This window comes from Aythya ferina (genome assembly GCF_964211825.1).
Source record: "Aythya ferina genome assembly, chromosome: 6".
Taxonomy (NCBI): Eukaryota; Metazoa; Chordata; class Aves; order Anseriformes; family Anatidae; genus Aythya; species Aythya ferina.
The window spans coordinates 34,446,239-34,464,161 of NC_140303.1; the positions used below are offsets into that span (position 1 = coordinate 34,446,239).

General features: G+C 68.0%; 1 protein-coding gene across 2 annotated transcripts; it reads right to left on the minus strand.

Annotated features, from left to right (window-relative positions):
- Window positions 1-769: 769 nt before the first annotated feature.
- WNT6 (Wnt family member 6) lies at window positions 770-11,139 on the minus strand. 2 transcript variants are annotated; one of them, XM_084523020.1, is made up of 4 exons: window positions 10,693-11,139; window positions 3,929-4,144; window positions 1,755-2,056; window positions 770-1,507 (listed from the first exon to the last, which is right to left on the minus strand). In XM_084523020.1, exons 2-4 carry the CDS (start codon window positions 4,125-4,127, stop codon window positions 1,046-1,048), a joined length of 963 nt encoding a protein of 320 aa, XP_084379146.1. In that variant the 5' UTR covers window positions 4,128-4,144; window positions 10,693-11,139; the 3' UTR covers window positions 770-1,045. The 2 variants fall into 2 exon arrangements, with proteins under 2 accessions (XP_084379146.1, XP_084379145.1); XM_084523019.1 differs by having other exon boundaries at window positions 3,929-4,149; window positions 10,693-10,901.
- Between the last annotated feature and the right edge of the window lie 6,784 nt (window positions 11,140-17,923).

Consider the following 17,923-nt stretch of genomic DNA (forward strand, 5'->3'; position numbering starts at 1 on the left):
ACGCGGCGGGGGGGGGGCGTTCACACGAGATCAAAAGCCCACGGCGAGCAGTGAACATGCAGCAGCGTGTTACCTGAGCGTGCACACACACACACACACACACACACACACACGGAGCTGCCTGCACGCACAGGCGCCTTGGCACGCACCCTCACACGCACCCGTGTGCTCCTACGCGCATGGCCGGGAGTTCCCGGGCGCCCCGCGTGCCTCCCCTCTCCCCGGGCCAGGAGGGAATTTCCAGCTCTAAAGCTGCAGCTGACAGATTTAGAGGCTCCCGCCCCGGCGCTCACCAGGCCACGTTAATGCTTCGCCACCACCCTGTTTCGTCCTCGCTGCCAGGGCTGGGTGAGGAGGGACCCACCGGGGTATTTTTTCGGCACCGCAGCCCCCTTCGCCTCGCAGCGTGCCCACGCCACGAGCCCTGCTCCTGCCCTGCCTGGCAGTGCTCTCGCTGCTGCTCCTCGTCCTGTGTTTGCCCAGGAGGGTACGGGCTGATCGTGTTACCGAGCCCTGCCTGGCGCCGTGCCGGCCAGGTGAGGCTGCACGTGGCCCACGGCATGCCAAGAGAATGCCTCGCATGCCACCAGCCCCACAGTGCCAGCGCCACGTGGGGCTTTGCTATGCCAGGTCCCCGCGGCAGGGACCACAGTGGAGAGAAAAGAACAGGGGCCACCAAAAAGTCCCAGCTCGTCACCGTGGCGGCTGGTGGGAGGGGAGGGGATGGCCGTCAGCGCTTCCCAGCCCTCCCCAGGAAGCGCTGGAGCACTCCGGCTTTAAATAGCTTTATTAGTGGAAGCTCTGCACCCGCAGCCCCCCCGAGGGGCCGTGGGGACGCCGGGCAGCCCCGCAGTATCCCCAGGCAGCGGGAGCATCCCGCACGCAGAGCTGGGCTCCCCCTCCACCAGCCCAGCCTGCTGCTCTCCGGGACCCACCGGGTCACCTCTCCGTGTCCTGGTGCTGCAGCGCGCCCGCGGCACAATCCCAAGGGGGTGTCCCCCGAAGTGTCCTCACCCCGCAGGGACCAGCGGGGCGGCGGAGGCCGTCAGACGCAGAGGCTGAGCTCCTGGCGGACGGAGCACTTGCGGCACTGCACCACGCAGCACCAGTGGAAGCGGCAGAGGCAGTTCTCCTCCAGCACCACGGTCTCGTCGCGGTGCCCGCGGCCGCAGCACAGCAGGTCGCAGCCGCTCGTGTCCATGGCCGTGCTGTTGCAGACGCGGCCCCGCGTGCCCAGCGAGCCCGTCTTGCGGTTGGCCGAGCAGAAGTCGGGCGAGTCGGCCGAGTAGATGAGGTCCTGCTTGTCGGGGGGCTTGATGTTGTCCCCCACCGGGATGAGGGTCTTGCCGTCGTTGCCCCCCATCACCTTGAAGGCGCCGTTGAAGCGCTCCAGCAGGCGGTCCCCCACCTCGCGGAAATGGGGCATCTTCCGCCAGCAGGTCCGCAGGGTGCAGGAGCCCGACAGCCCGTGGCATTTGCACTCTGTCCTCATGTAGCTGCGCACCGCCTGCGGGGAGACAGCGGTGCTGAGACCCCCATCCCCTCCCGGTCCCCTCCTGGCCCCCTCCTGGCCCCCTCCTAGTCCCCTCCCAGCACCCCTGCCCGGCATCCCCAGCCCATCCGTGCCACCCTGGTCCTGGAGAGGACGCTGAGGAGGGGATGAGGGGCTCCCGAAACACCTCCAAACGGCCTCTGAAATGTTCTGGGGTGTGTTTCACCCAGGGGTGCTGCGTCCTGCCCGCAGGGAGCCTTACCAAGCGCCCGGCTTCGTTGTTGTGCAGGTCGATGAGGGCGCGGATGTCGTTTTTCCCTTTCTTGCTCTTGGCGTCCATGAACTGCTGGGACTTCTCGTAGCCGAACTGCACGTCGTCCCCGCAGCCCCCCCACTCCCAGGCCGTGCCCTCGGTGCCCGGCCCCGCCGTGGGCGAGGGGGGGGCCCGGCTGCGGGTCAGCTCGCAGCCGCACTGCAGCAGCTCGCCCATGCTGCAGGCCTGCGTGATGGCGTGGCTGACGCCGGCCGCCGTGATGGCATACACGAAGGCTGTCTCGCGGATATCTGCAGGGGAACAGCAGGGCCGGGACGTGGGGTCAGTTTTGGGTAAGGCTCTGCAAGCAATGCACCCCCTCGCCTGCGCCCGTGGGTGCTCGGATCTCCCCCTCTGCTTGGTGCTGCTCCCTGGTGATGCGCCCGCCCCAAAGCAGGTCCTAGGGGCTGCCGGTGGGACACCAAAACTCACACCTACCCAAGGATGGGGCCCTGAAAAGGAGGGCTGGCTGCAGGCAGGGAGGCCTGGGTGCCCACCTTGTACCAACAGCGTCCTCACAGCACCCTGCAACGTCCCCCCAGACAGCAAAATGCCCTCCCTGGTGGCACCCGGGGAGCAGAGCTGTGCCACAAGGGACACCCCGGGTGCCACACGCGCTCTGTCCTGCCTGCTCTCCCCCCCTGTACCCACTTTGCCACGGGGCGATGCCTGCTCCCCCCCCCCTTTCCCTGCACCGGCGCAGCCTCCACCCTGCAGGATTATTTATTATTAGTATTTGCTCCTGTCTCTCTCTGCTCCGGGACACAAATTCCAAGCATCCTTCCCCTGCCCGGACCTGCCGCTCGCAGCCGCAGCCAGCGGGGGATTCTGGCAGTGGGGGCGCGGCGCCCTGCTCGGGGGGATCCCACACGCACCCCCCTCCCGTGCCAGGCGGGCCCCTGGGTGCCAGGGCAGGGGTGGCCCGGGGTGGTGACACCCAGGATGTGACCAGGGCACTGAGGGTTGCACAGGCTGCATGGGGGTGGGCAGGGCAGACGGGGGGTGTCTGCAGCCCATGGACGGAGGGGCTGGGGGAGATGCTCAGGGCTGGAGCCAAAGATGGTCACCGGGGTCACTCCTGATGCCAGGCGAGAGGCTGAGCATCCCCTTCCCTCAGCCCCGTGGCAGGTTTTAGGGGTTGATCCTGCCCCACTGCTCTGCCCTGCCCCACACAGATCCTGACCCAGGCGTGTGCAACACGTGTGTGCGTTGGAGACGTGCCACACACGCACGTGCAGCACAGGGTGCCGAGCCCACAGCCGTGCGTACAGAGGTGTGAGAGCACGGGTACACCTTCACCCTCATCCTCAGGAGCTCTCAGGTTGTCAGCACAGCATCCTCGCTGGGAGAGAGGCTGCCCCCAGCAGCAGGCAGCTCAGCCTCCAGCCACCCCGCCGTGGATGGAAGGTGCTGTGGGGAGGGTTTCCCGGGGAGCCCTGTCCCCCTGGGGGCACAGCTTTGCTCTCGGCTGATGCCTGCAGCTGTGGGGTGCCCAAGGTGCCCTGCCCTTGACGGTCCCTCCAGAAAGGAGGAGGAAAACAGCAAAATGCTGTCCTTGGGGCACCGCCACCCTGACCGAAGGGTGTACCTGCTCTCCTCTGGTGCATGCCAGGGAGATGCGGTGGCCAAGGAGACCGGGGCTTGTGCCAGGACCTTCACAGGGAGCTGACAGTGAAGGACCCTTAGCATCCCCTCCACCCCCTGCCCCCCAAGGCCTTCGGGCATGGGAAGTGCGTGCAGGGCGATGTCAGGGTGCCCACCCTGCTCCGAGGGATCTGCAGGCTCCGGGCACCCACGGGGCGAGGGGCAGCTCCCCAGGGCCACCTCCCCGCCAGGCCCCTTCCCCCCCTGCACGCAGCGGGGTCCCGGGGGGGGGAGCAGTAAATCACTGCCAGACGAGGGTGCATTCTTGGGCTGCGTGAAGCCCCGCGCTGTCTGGGAGCATCGCTAATTGCTTCATTACAACACGGGGAGACATGTCCCGGCAGTAAAACCTCAGGAGGAGCACCGAGCGAGCCCCTCTGCGCACGCACACACACACACACACACACATGCACGCACACAGAGCTGTGCACGGGGTGCTTTTTGGGGGAGCAGCGAGGCAGGGGAAGAGGCGGCCTTACCCTGCTGCAGGATCTTGCCGAAGTACTTGCTGTGGCTGGTGCAGTTCCAGCGGCGGAAGCGGAATTGGTACTGGCACTCCCGCACGCCCAGCTTGGTGCCCTTGGCCACCTCCTGCACGATCTCCGGCTCCAGCTGGCACAGCTCCGCCTGCTTCCCCGCCAGCCGCTTCGTCTTGCGGCAGATGCTGTTGGGGTCCATGACCAGGGGGCTCCCCACTGCCCTGCAGGAGGGACAGGGAGCAGAGCAAAACCAGCACCCGAGCCAGGGGGGCACGGCCAGACCCGCTCCCGGGGATGTTGTGGGGCCACGGGGCAGTGCCAGGAGCATCCTGCACACCCCAAGGCACCTTGGCCAGCCCTGGGGGTGATGGTGGTGTCCCCTGTGGGGTGGCAGAGATGCTGTGCTGCTCCTCGGCTCTGGCACCGACCCGGCACAGCCCTGGCTCCTCCGCACGAACGATGCCCCGGGGTGGTTGCTGCTCCTGGCACCCCACGGGCATCACCTCCCTGGCTCAGGGCTTTCTCTCTGCTTCACCCCACGGGATATGAGCCCAGAGACTTTTCTGGAGATAAAACCCATGGGCTGCAGGCCAGGCTCCCTCCCCAGCTCCCACGCTCGCCTCCCCTTCCCGGGCACCCACCCCGGGGAACGTGGCCGCGGGCAGGTGAGGGAGGGATGCGCACGGCATCAGCCCCGACGATCCCGGTGCGGGAGGGCAAGTCCCGGCTGGGGCCCTGCCAGAGCTCCTGCTCCTGCTCCAGCACAGCTGGAGAGAGCTGCTGCCTCTCCGGGCTGCGAGGCAAAGCCTGAGCACGATGGCACGCCGCTGGCTACAGAAACCTCCTGTACTTCCCCCACGCCTTTTGCCCGGTGCTGGGGCGGGCGCTTGGCGCAGCGGTGCCGCAGGCAGAGGGCAGGCACGCCGCGTGCCGCCAGCCTCCTGCCCACGCCGCCCATCCTGCAGTGCCTGCAGACGGCGTGTGGCCCGGGGCTGCCCGAATTCAGCCTGCCCCAAGGTGCTTCACCGGGCTCGGTGTGCCCCCAGCAGTTTGGGGTGCGCCAGGGCTGTGAAGGGAAGAGCGCAGATATCCCAAGGCTGCACGCAGGGATTTTTTTGGGGGGGTCTCATGCACACCAGAGCTGCTTTGCCCCAGGGATGCTGCGAGCTGCGTGCCAGCAGCCTCCCAGTGCTGTGCCAGGGATGTTGGGCTGGGCCAGCAGGGCCAGCAAGGTCCCATCCGTGGCACCGAGGGATCCAGGCAGAGGTTCCCCGGCCACGTTTTCGGGTGCAGCAGCAGGGCTGCCCTGTGCTGCTGGCGGCCCCGCTCGCTGCCGAGCACCAGCTGCAGCGCCGCTTCCAAACCCAGACAGGCCTTTATAGTCTGGCCAAGCCCCAGGGGCTCGAAAAATCGCAAGATGAATCTCTGTGTGCAAGTACGCTCTGGGTTTCCTTTTCTCTCTCCCTCTCGCTCAGCTGGGGGGCTGTGCTCAGGACACCGGGCTGCGGATGCCAGGCTGCAGGAGCCACGAGCCCCCTCCTAGCCCCGGATTTTCAGCTCGAAGCCCTTCCCAGGCTCCCCCTGCTCCACGGCAGGCTGCCAAGCCTGGACCAGGCTAACCCATCGCTCGCTGCTCGCCCTGGGCTCCCCCTGGGATGAGCGGGAATGGGGCCGGGCCGGGAACAGCCCTGCTGGATGCGTCTGCGAGGGAGGCAGGGTTTGGGAGGATGTGTCCTCTCGGCCTGGAAAAGGAGCCCTGATGCTTTGGCTGGGGGTTTGAAGGCTTAAAGAGACGCAGAGCCTGGAAAGGTGGCCTCCCGCAGGGGAACGGAGGAAAGCGCTGCAGGGGAGCTCGCAGCTTCGTTTCTTCCCCACAGCCCAGCATCCCCGTGCTGGCACGGCACGCTGCAAACTGGGGAGCAGCTGGGGAAGCACCGGGGGGACCCGATGCCCTCCCTGATGCCAGAAACAGCCCAGAGCGTCCCAACACCACTGCTGGATCAGGAAACGGAGCCTGCCCCGTGTCCCAAACCACGCCGTCCTCAAGGGCATCGCCACCTCCGTGCCGGGCTGCGCCGGGGCCGCTTGGCTGGCGGATGGGGCAGGGTGGGGAAGCAGGGGAGCCGGGGCCGGGACTTTCATTAAGAGAGGACTCTTTGTACTTGTTATAAAAACGATGCGCGAGCCCTCGGGCCCTCAGATCAAATGCTGAACTGCGGCTCACCCCGGATCAGACGGGGCCGGCAGGACGGGGAGAGCTCGGCCCCGGAGGGCTGGGGGCTGGCGGCACCGCGGGGGTCCCCACCCCGGCCGGGCTGTGGGGTGGGCTCCTTAAGCCCCGCGCGATATTAATTTCCGCTGGGCTCTGCTTTCTCGCCAGGGGAGGCTGCCGGGAGCCCGAGAGCTGTTTTTGCTTTGTAGGGTTGAGGTGGGGGGGGGAAGCTCGTGAAAAGGGGGGGGGGAGACGAGGGCAAGAAAAATGCTGCCAAACTGCTACTGCTTTGGCAAGGGCTTCGGCGCGGGGCCCAGATCTGCCTGAGCTTGTCCTGCTCCAAGGCCTCCCACATCTACAATTAAGGTGCCCCACCTCTGCCGCCGGGCACTCCTCCCCCTGCCCTGGTGATGGAGCCGGGTCGCCAGCGTGGAAAGGGGAAACTGAGGCAGAGGAGAGGACCTGGAGCTGCCCTATAAATCCGCACCCCTGCCAGCTCCTGGTGCGAGCCCTGTGCTCCAGCACGGCCAAACGGGATGGGCTGTGCAGCAGGGAGAGGCAGCCCTGGAGGAGGGCGCAGGTGCTAGAGCCGCCTGCTCCTGGGTCGGGTTAAATCCCCCGCACAGCCGTGCCTCAGCTCGCTTCAGAGAAACCCAGCTGCACCCCAGCGATGTGCTCGGCGTCCCTGATCCCCAGCCTTCCCCTAAAACCCACGTCCCCAGCCCAGCAGGCTGGTGCCACCCTGCCCGCGTGCCCTAGCAGAGGTTGCCGGCCATGCCTTGGGTTTCAGCGTGCAGGGTGATGTGATTTCCTGCAGCTTGCTTGGAAAAATGGGGGGCCCGGCTGTGGGGGAGCAGAGGCACGGCTCACCTCGCAGCCAGGTCTCCATCCCTGCCTCTGGATGCCTTGGGCTGCGGGGACGCAGCACCCAAGGGTGCCCAGCCACCCCCCTGAGCCCAGAGGTGTTTCTCCACCTGTTTGGAGAGGCGAGATCTGCAGGATGTGAGCGCAGGGATGCAGAGACCTTGCCACCCCACGGCTCCATCACCTCCCGAGCCACAACCACCAACCCCCAGCTCACGCCCAGGGGCCGTCCTGCAAGGAAATCTCAGCCAGGAGCCCAACCTTCACCCCAGCAGCGTGCCCATCTCCTGTGCAAGCAGGGTGAGGGGGGGACGTGGGTTTTCCCCAGCCTACCTTCCCTTCTTCCCCACGCAGATGCCCTGCGAGTGCCCGGCTCCTCCCCTGGGGATGCGCGTGGGTGCCTGGAGCTGTGTTACTGACCCGGGAGGGCTGGGGGGTGCTGGAAGCCGAGCAGGAGGAGCACGGCGGGTTGAGTAAGCAGCAAGTCACCAGCCTGGGGGGCACAGCCAGGGCTTGGCTGCCGAGCGGCGCCGGGGGCATCACGGGAGCTGGAAATCCCATGGGCATGGCAGAGCTGCGGCACCCCTCCCCTGCCCTCCTCGGGGCACCAGGGGCAGGGATGGGATGCAAATCTCTGGAGAGGAGGCTCTCGCACGGCAGGGACCTGCTGGCTGCGGGGTCACGCTAGGCTGAATATTTTCATGCTAGGCAGGGACGTTTTCCCTTTGGAAACCCCAGCGTGGCTGCCCCAGAGGGTGCCACGGGGCAGGGCTCCCGTGCCAGGGCAGCCGGGGCCAGGGCATGCCCGGGACAGCCCGTGGGCACCCTGGGGGCTGTGGGGTGGCGGGCGTGGGTCAGCGGGATGGCAGGTGACTCACGGCTCAGCCAAGGGCATGCCAGCCAGCAGCCTGCCCTTACAGGCTCGGCCGTGCTTCGTGGTGCTGGGGGTGCTGGTTGGGGTGGTGGAGGAAAAGGGGAGGCCGGTGGGGCACATGGGACAGAGGGTGGGCATGGGGACACATGGCAGTGTGAGGGGCAAGGGACAGCCGGCTATGATGCAGTGCCTGAGCAGTCCAAGGGACACGGCCACAAAATATCTCAGCCCAAATCCTGCCCCGAACGTGCTCGGGGCTGCCAAGACACCAGGTTTGCCCATGTCCCTGCTGTTCTGGGAGCCCCAAATCATCCCCACCTGCCCTGTTGAGGGAGGAATGGTTACACGAGGAGCTGGCTGATGAACATGAAAAAATGGAGGGAGGAGGAAGAAACAGATTTTCCAGGGGTGGTGTGAGCAAGGGGAGCTGATTCCCTGCAGCCTGGTGCAAGCCAAGGGCCCTGCAGCACGTGAGCAGCCCATTTTCCCCCTCAGCACTGCCTTCTGCCACGGGAAGGTACGTGCCCATCCCTCTGTCCCTCTGCCTCAACTCCAACACGGGGGCTCAGGGGGTGGAGGATGTGGGTGCCTGGATCCCTAGTGACCTACCTGGGGACACCCTGCTGCAGCAAAGAAGCTTTTTCTCAGTCATCAGGGACACAGAACATCCCTCCTCTGACACCGCACCAAACCAGCACCTGTCTGTCAGTGCAGACGGACCCACCAGCCACCCGCTCCCACAGGTCCTTTGTCACCAGGATGGCAAAAAGCACCTCAAACAGGCAGCTCCTGCACTGCGCCCGCAGGTGGGCCAGGGAGAAGGGTGAACGAAGCCCTTCCTTCCCTGCCGGGGGGAACACACCCCTTGGATAAGCACCCACGGGTGCCCCTGCGGCACCTTGCAGCCAGGCGAGTGCGCACAGACGGAGAAACAAAGGCACGGCACCGAGATCCCCGTGTGCCGGTGACAGGGACAGCAAGGGATGGCTCTGCGGGATGGCTCTGCCACTGCCACCACCCCCTGGGTGCTCCAGGAGCCCAGGCACAGCTGCACCAGGACGCAGCCCCCTCCTGGGAGGTGGCCGGGTCACGGCAGCAGGTGCGTGGGAAGGTGCCTGCCCGGAGCCTGCTGCCAGGGCCGGCAGCGCCGGGGCTCTCCCCCAGATGAGGAGAGCTCCCTGGATGATCTCAGCCGGGCAGGAGACCCAAGCTCTGCCCCAGGGGAAGCAGCTCGTGAATCAGCCACCTGCCCCATCCTGGGAAGCCCGCCACATCCCTTTGGTGGGCTTCGCCTCCCCCTGTGCGCACCGGTGACCCCCCTGCGCTGCCCGGCGCGCTCGGCCACGCTGCTCGCAGCTGCCTTATTATTCTTAAATTAAAGGTTCCTTTTCTCTTTCTTTTTTTTTTTTTTTTAAGGGAAGAAAAAACAAGTCTGACCCCTTGCCCTCCCCTGCCAAATCCTTCTAATCTCCCCAACGCCGGCGCTGCCAGCGCACGCAGGGCACAGTCGCAGCACTAGCGGGACCCGTGCGTGGGGTGAGACGCGGCTCGGAGCGCCCTGCCCGTGCTGGCCCCATCCACCCGCCCCCAAACCGAGGGCAAAGCGAGCTCCGTGGGGCTTGTGCCACCGCCGTCCCACAGCTGGGGTGCGGGCCGCGAGCTTGGGGACGAGGGGAGCAGCGGGTGGGTGTCGGTGGGGCCGGGGTGAGGACAGCGGGGACGGCCGAAGGGGCAGCCTTTGCGTGCGCAAAGAGAATTAGCCAAGGAAAAAGAACGCAGCTCGCAGCCAGCGGGAGGGAGCGCGCCCCGGGATGGCGCAGATGTCCGGAGGCGAGCGGCGGGGAGCGAGGGATCCCCGGCACAAACCCTGCCCGGCGGGGCCACCCCGCTCAGAGCCACGTTAACCCCTTCCCCACGACCCCAGCCCCGGGGAGGGCGCGATTTGTACCCAGCCAGGCCCCCCCCTTGTCGCCCCGCGTCCCCGCAGCCCGGGCTGGAGAAGGGGATGGAGCCGGGGAATAAATCAGCGCCGGGCGGGCGGGGGAACGGGAGGGGAAAGGCTTACGGCGAGCTTTATTTTAGGGGTCAAAAGAGTGTGACAATGTGGAGACGAATAGCCGCAGATAATGAATGATAGCCCGGACGGCACGCCGGGGAGCTGGAATCTAAGCACTTAAAACCGGATAAAGACAGGCCGGGTGAAATTCTTAATAGATTTAAATAGTTCATGTTTCGACAGATACCTGGGCTTTCCAAGGCTGGGTCCCGGCTCTGCGCCTGTAATGAATCCCCCACCCCCTCCGGGATCCTGCGGAGCACTGTCCCTGCCTTTGATGAAGGCACCATTACAAACAGGGGTTTTGTCCCCGCCGCGGCCAGGGCACCTCTCGGGGAGGGGACGCCGTGGGGACCCTCGGGCTTTTAATTAAAGTTGACTTATTGGAGGGGTCTGGAGGCCCCCGCTCCCCCTCCCCGCCCCACAGGCACACAGCCCTGCCGGGCGGCGGGCTTGTAGGGCGGCGGGGAGGCTGCAGCTCCTTCTGTAGGATCGGGGTGCCCCGTACCCCAATCCCTCCCCCCCCTTAGCCCTCTGCCCCCCACCGGTCTCCGGCACGCTGGGGTGCCCGGGGGGAGCCCGAACCCACCCTGTGTGCACCCCAAAGCTGGCTCTGCCCCCCCGCCCCGGCGACCCCCGGTCCCCACCGTCGGGGTGTCAGGGGTGCGGGGGCTCTGTCCCCAAGCCGGGCGCACCCCTAAAGGGCTTCGGGACCCCGTCGCCCACCTCGCGCCCACCCCCGGGCTGCCCTTACTCACCACCAGAGCCCGATGATGTTGGCGGGGCAGAGGAGGATGAAGAAGAGCCCCAGCTGGGTCCGGGAGGGGGGCAACATCCTGCCAGGGGCTGGGGGGCAGCGAGGAGAGCCGAGCCCCCCTCCGAGCCCCCAGGAGGAGGGCGGCGGGGCTGGCCGGGGCCCCGCGGCTGGGTGCCCGCTGCCTCCCTCCGCCAGCCCGGGGCCGGGCCGTGCCGGGCCGGGCCGTGCCGGGCCGGGCTGGGCTGGGCTGGGCTGGGCAGGCACCTCCGGGCGGCTGGAGCGCGGCGAAGGAGGCTGCTCCGCAGAAGGAGGAGGAGGGACAGGGCTGCGAAAGCATCTGCCTCCGACAGGGAAACCGGAGCCCGGGGGGACGGACAGGGCGGGCCGGGCGGGGGGACTCCGGGATGCCAAGCGCAGCGCCCTGCGCGCTCAGCCACGGCCACGGGCACGGCTCCGGCCACGGCTCCGGCCGTCCTCCGGCCACCGGGAAGCACTCACGGCTCGCCCGGCCCCGCCGCCTTGCTTGGCACGGCCCTGCCTCACCGTGTCCCCCCCCCCGCCACCTGCCCACCTGCACGGCCCCGGGGGTCCCTTGGCCGAGCGTGGCATCCCCGCACCGCCCTCTGCTTGGTGTCCTTATTAAGGGCTCTGCCCCGCTCCCCGGCACCCCATCAGGGTGTCCCAGCGGGGGACGCTGCCCAAGGGACACCCCCAAGCATCTCTCGGCACCCCCCCCCTCCTCACAGGCAGGTGGGTGAGGAGCGAGCAGAGCGGGGAAGGAGACAGAAGGAGGGGGTGCCCGCAGGCTGCCACCCCAATTTTCACCCCCCCTGGGCTTCCCCTGAGGTTCCCCAGCCCCAGCATCCCCCTCCCCTTCACCTGGGCACGCTGGCTCCCACCGGCAGCATTTGGTGGCGAATGACTCAGGTTTTCTCTGCGGCTTGGCACGGCTCTCCTCTCCCCGTGGGTGCGGGAGGGAACAGACTCCCACCACCTCCTACCCACCTGCTCCTACCCTGCCCTCCCACGCGGGCACCGGCCTCCAGCTCGGCATCCGTGGCACTGCCACCAGCCTCGAGCTGCCCTCACCCTGGCATGGGGACACGGGGACCTTCCCCGAGCTGCATCGGGGCTGCTGCATCACCCCTGGGGGCTTCTGCTTTCACCCAGCAGCCTCCATCCCCCCCGCCCCGTGGCTCGCCCACCGCCTTGGGTACAGGGGGCACTCGGCACCAGGCAGCTCCTGGGCAAGGGACATCCCAGCGGGGGCTGGGGACAGGGTGACACCGTGCCCGCAGCACGCAGCTCATCCGCCGGCGTGTTGAAAGTGCCTGTTGTCCCCCCGCCCCGAGCGCCGTGGCCGCCTCTGTCTGCACCGCAAAGGTGAGAAGCCTTTATCTGATTTCCTACGGGCAGAAAAATCCCTTTGATTTCAGCCCCAAGAGGGGAGCAGGGAGGGAGGGGGGGGCCCCGTCCCGGCAGCAGGTGCGCCTGGCGCACAGCGACTCGCCTTGTCACGTCCCCGCTGCCACAGCCAGGGGAAGCGGCCCCTCGTGGGGCTGGGGGGCCGGGGGGGGCTGTAACACCCCCAGCTTGCTCGTGAGAGGTGGCCCAAGCGGGTGGGGGCTGTGCTGAAGCCCCCCGAGAGGGGTGGGCAAAGGCCGGCACCTGCGTGCGGCGGGGGCTGCGCTTCGTCCCCCAGCCACGCGGAAATCCGAGGGGAAACTGAGGCACGGAGCTGCTGGGGGCAGCTCGGAGAGCTGGGGCTGAGAGCCCTGCTCCTTCCTCCTCTGCAACGAGACCCGCGGGCCACATCCTTCGGGGACGAGGTCCCGGTGGAGGTGCTGAGCCAGGGCTGTCCCCGCCGCCACCACACCGCAGCCTTCCCCCGCCCTTTGCCTCTGCCTTCCCTCGCCTCTCACGGCTTCCCCCCTGCCCCCCCTCCAGCTTTTGTGTTATTACAAATTATAAAACAATTTTTTCCTGCCGTCCCGCATTCTTCTGCCTCCTGCAAGAATTTTAATGTATTTATTTTTGCTATCAGGGGAAAGCGCCGTGTTCCTCGGCCACCCCTGGCCCCGCTTGGCCACTGATGGAAATTAATGATGGGGGGGGGGGGGGTGCCAAGGAGATGCGGGCGCCCCTGTGCTCCTGCAGAGTAAATGTGGGGGTCTGGCTGCCCCCCCGACCAGCTGTGGGGTCCCAAGCAGCAGTGACAGACCTGCCACCAGCTGTAGGGAAGCGCACAGATGGCTATGGGGCGTTTTAGGGTCCAGCCTGGGGACGCAGCCTCCCCGCATCGACCCCACTCTGCCCCTTCCACCCACCCCAAAGCGCAGGGATGGGGATCTGGGGATCCCCAATCCCCCACCATCCCCCCCCAGCCACAAAGTGGGGGCTGCGGGAGGGGAAGCTGGGGGGAGGAAGGGCACCGTCCCTCCCCGCTGCGGGGAAAGCGCGGCCACTTCCAAGCCAAACACGGCGGCGCGCTGCGGCCGCATACTTTCCCAGCTTCCCTCCCCTCCCTGGCCGCCCAGGACCCCGGTGATCCAGCCCGGCTTGGCCCCATCCCCTTGCTCCCGCCGTGAGGTCATCGCGGTGCCGGTGACATCGCGGCGTCCCCATGGCAGCGCCGTGTGATGTCACCAGCCCCCGGGTTGCGGCCTCGCCGCGGGAGCAGAATGAGCTTATTAAGTCAACACCGGCCCCATCCGCGGCACGGAGGGGCTGGCGAAAAACAGAGGAGGGGGGGGAGGCTGCGTGGGGACAGCCCCCAGCCCGTGGGGCGCTGCCACCCGTGGGAGCCGGAGGGGACGGGGGCACCATTCGGTGCACCGAGCAGGGCACTGAGCTCCCCGACGCATGGTGATGGGGAATTTGGCCATGGGCTGGCTGCGAGGGGTCCCCGCGGGCTGCCCCCGGGATCAGCCGTGGCGCTGCCACCACGGGGCCGCCCGGCTGGGGCCTTATCGGGGCACAGAGCCCTTTCATGTCGGGCCGGCGGGCGGCGAGCGGAGCTGACGAGGACCTGTCCCCAGATCAGAGCGCCGCCCGCCACTGACAGCGACCGCGGGGCCCCGTCTTAAATTAGACAGGTTTCCCCCCCCCCGGACAGCACTCATGCTGCCTCAGCCCCTGCCCCACGGCCGGCCCCATAGCCAGCACTGGGAGATGGTGGGCACAGCCCCGGGAATCCCCTCTGCACCCCCTGCCCGTGGTGCTCCTCATGGCCAGCGTGTCCTGCACCCGAGCACGCTGCGCCCCCGGGGCCCCACTCTGGGCACCCGTGGGCACGGAGAACCTCGCAGCCTCCTGGTGTGGCCGTGGGGGACCCCAAAAGGTCCCCAGCATCGGGGTGCGAGCGGTTCCCAGCTCTTCATCGCTGGCCTCGGGGAGCCCCGCACCGGAGAGGTGACAGCAGCTGGGCCCCGAGGGGGGACAGCAGCACTGACAGCACAGTGATGGATGGACGGACGGACGGACGGATGGATGGGGGGAAGGCTAGCTGAAGGGGTGGATAGATAGGTGTGAGGATGGATGGGAAGATGGATGGATGGATGGATGGATGGATGGATGGATGGATGGATGGATGGATGGATGGATGGATGGATGGAGAGACAGACGGACAGCAGGAAGGATGGATGGCCCTAGCACTCCACAGCGAGCCCCCGTGGCTCTGGATGCCGTTGCTCTTTCCCGACAGCCTCAGTTTCACGCAAGACCAGCTCTGTCCTGGGAGAGCCGGGAACATCCATGTCCCAAGGGGAGAAGATTTGCCTTTCCCTCGGAGCAACAGCTTGAGGGCCTGACCTCGTGCCGCCGCAGCAGCCCACACTCAGCGCTAGCACGGCATCCACACTCCAGAGGGGAAACCGAGGCTGGGGGGGGGGAGACCAGCAGATCCGAAAGCACCCCCCAAGGCAGGAATGATGCCGGGGTCGGCCCCGCTCCCCCCAGCTCCCCCTGCGCCGTACTGCCCGGTGCAGGGAGCACGGGATGCTGTGCAGCTGCGGGCTGGGATGGACACGCAGGGCTCGGGGGGGCTGGGAGCAGGGAGGGGGTGTCCTTGGGCCCCCGCGGGCCGTAAACATGATGTCATGTGGCGGCGTACACAGCCCGCTCTGTGCGCGGGTCCCCCAATGGGCTCCGCAAGTGCTGCGTAGGAGGCATCGGCCGTGGCCCACGGCCAAGGGAACTGCAGCCGGGAGATAAAATCAGGTTTGCTTTGGGGCTGGAGCAAACAGCCTTTTGCAGCGGGAGGAAGGGATGGAGAGGGGCGGCCGGAGCAGGGGAGCACCCCCTCGCCACGCAGGGCTGCTTGGGGCCGCGGGGAGCAAGGCGATGGGGTCGGCCAGGTCCCAGCCCTCCCTCGCCCGACGCCGGTCCCAGGCTGGTGAGGTCGGCTCCCTTCGCGCCTACTTGACTTAGAATAACTCTGTAGGCACTTGAAGGCACTAATCAGCCTGGCCCACTTGAGAGCAGCCCGGGCTGCCTCCCGTCTCCCTGATAACAGCCTGCCTGCGCGCCCGGCCGGCAGCCCCAGGGCTGCCCCAGCCTCCGGCCCCACGGCCTCGGGGCAAGGTCCTGGCACCCCGGGGCCCCCAGGGCACCAGAGCTGGCTGCTGGGAGCTGAGCCCTGCATGCTGGGGCTATCGTGGTGCTTGATTTGAGGCTTGTTTCCAAAGCCTTGTGCTGTCCCCTTGGTCGGGATGGGGCTGTCCTGCCTCTCCACGGGAACGGGTTCCTTAGGGAGAGGGGCGAGAGGGCCCTGCTTGGGCACTCGATGAGGGGGGACAGCAGCTGACTGCAGACCTGGGACGTGTCCCGGTCCTCCTGGATCTCCCCGTGTCCCCCCAGCCAGCTGTGCAGCCCCGCTGACCCCGGCACAGCCCGTGACTCAGGCGGTGTCAGCGCGGTGACGCACGGCTGGCGTGACGGCAGAGCAGTTACGGGGACCCCATGCGCAGCCTTCTCACAGCCTGGGCTCTCCTGGGGTGACTCAGGGGATGCCCTCCCAGGGGGACAGCCCGCTCCCAGCTCGGGGACAGCAAAAGGGGGTGAGGCGGATGCAGCCCTGGGAAAAGTTTCCAGCTCCTGGGTGACTCTGCGCAAGTCACGTAAGGAGAGCTGTCCCTCTGCCCCGGCGGCCAGGACCCACCGCGTTGCGAGCAGCAGCTGGTGGCTGGGTCAGGGGGACAGAGCGGGGCAGGGGTCCCACGGCGCCTGTCCCTGCACCCACAGGTCCCATCCAGCGTGGGGAAGGATGGCCCGTGGCCACCCCCATCTCTGCGTCCCCATGGATGAACGCTCTGCTGCCTCTGCCCTGCCCGCCGGGATCGATCCCCGGTGCAGGGACACCCCACTACGCCATCCCCACCAGCACGACCCCCGCTGCAGCCCCCTGCCCACCCCAGCGAGACGAGGGCCCCCTGCGGCAGCCGCTGAGCTGTCCCTGGAGCTGGAGAAGCCCCAGGACCCCTGCGGCACCCTCCGGCTGGGGATGTGTCATGGCCCAGCCACTTCCTTTTGGAAGTCCCCGCCAGGCCGCCGACGGCGCAGCCTGACTCACCCGACCCCCCTCCTTCCCGCACGCCCACCCCCACAGCCCCCGCAGCCCTGGCAGCCATCCCCGTGGCCTCGGGCCTCTCGCTGTCCCCTCCGCCTGCTCCCCCCCGGGTGACTCAATGCGCGCCCCCCCCCTGCCACCGGCCCCCGGGGCTGGGAAACCGGGGCAATACCGGGCTGGAGAGGGGGAGCTGGAGGAGCACCCTTGGGTGCCGCCACCCAGGGCTGCTGGGGGCTCAAGCGGGGACCCCCCCGGGGCTGCGGGGCCGCATCCTGATGCGGGCAGGGCACGGGGCTCGGCGGCGCTGCCGGTGCCCGGCGGCTCCCCGCGGTGGGAGAGGAGGGAGCACAGCCTAGCGGCTGCGGCGAGAAGGAGCCGGGCGCCGGGGTCCCCCTCGGCTGGGCCGGATTTGGGGACAGGGGCTCTGTCAGACCCCACGAGGTCGCCCCCTGCCCTTTGGGGTCCCGCGGGGGCCGTTTCCCGTCAGCAGCTCCCCGCTGCGGGGACGGGGAGCACCAAGAGCTCCTGCGGGGTGCCCGGCACCCGAGCCCCCCCAGTTTGCAGGACAACAGCTCTGCAGGGACCCCAGGAGCTGGGCGTGCTGCAGGAACACCCCGCAGGGACAGGGGCAGAGCTGTGGATTCAGCAGCCTCCTTCCACCCCGGGGAAGCCCCCAGCCCCACCAGCAAGCCCCCCCCGGGACGTGTCTTGGCTCTGAACACCCCCCCAGCAGCCAGCCCCAGCGGTTGGGGTCCCCCAGCTGGCGTTAGCCAAGGGAAAGAAGGGGGCCAAAAAGCACTCCCCAGCAAGGGGACACGGGCGAGGCCCTGGGGGGGCGCAGCCCGGGCTGGAAACCCCCCCGTGGTGCCGGGGGTGTGCGCCCAGGCTGGGCAGCACAGGCTGCGCGCAGCCATGAGATGGCGGCAGGCGCTCACACTTGTGCGCCCCGGCTCTGCCGGGTGTCTGCTGGCTCACGGGGGCCCCTGCCCAGCGCCCCCACAGCCCCCCGGGACCACCCAGCCCCGGCCCCGCTGCTGCAGGGCACGTCGAGCACCTGGAGCCCAGCCTGGGGTAGCTCTCGTCCCCGAGGGGGACAAGGGACACTGCCACCCCCGGGGCTCTCAGGTGTCTGCCTGCCCTGGGGACAAAATGTGCCCGTCCAGGACTTTGACCTGATAAGGGCGGTCGATGATCAGCAGTGGGGCGGCCCAGCACGGCACGGGGTCCCGCTGCGGACAGAGCAGAGCCCCCAAACCCGGTGGCAGCGCCAGGCCGGGCAGAGGGAACGCGTCCTGGGCACCGCCGCAGCAGCGACAGCCCGTGGGCTGGCAGGAGCCGGTGCCACGCTCCCACTGCCGCGGTGACAAAGCAAAGTCGTCCCTAAAAAGGTGCCACAGCCACGCTGGGTGTCCCCATCCGGCTCCCTTGTGGGGTGGCTGCGCCCTCCCCGAGCCCCCAACCCTTTCCCCAGGGGAGGGATGAGTGCCAGCCCAGCGCAGCCTCCCAGCACCTTTGGCACTGTCCCTGTGGCCTGGAGCAGGTCCTCCCACACCACACGGCTGCACCAAGGGACACTTCGGGGGGACCGGAGGGGGGCACACAGGGGCGGGGAGCGACAAGGGCAGGGAGAAAGATGGGGAGAAAAATGGGGCAGGAACAGAAACAG

Excerpts from the sequence above, each read along its gene's own strand:
- WNT6 (XM_084523019.1), bottom strand. The coding sequence starts at position 10,769 with ATGTTGCCCCCCTCCCGGACCCAGCTGGGGCTCTTCTTCATCCTCCTC. Across the intron at positions 4,150-10,692 it reads AACATCATCGGGCTCTGGTG|GGCAGTGGGGAGCCCCCTGG; the intron begins GTGAGTAAGGGC and ends TCCCTCCTGCAG. Across the intron at positions 2,057-3,928 it reads CGGCAAGATCCTGCAGCAGG|ATATCCGCGAGACAGCCTTC; the intron begins GTAAGGCCGCCT and ends GTTCCCCTGCAG.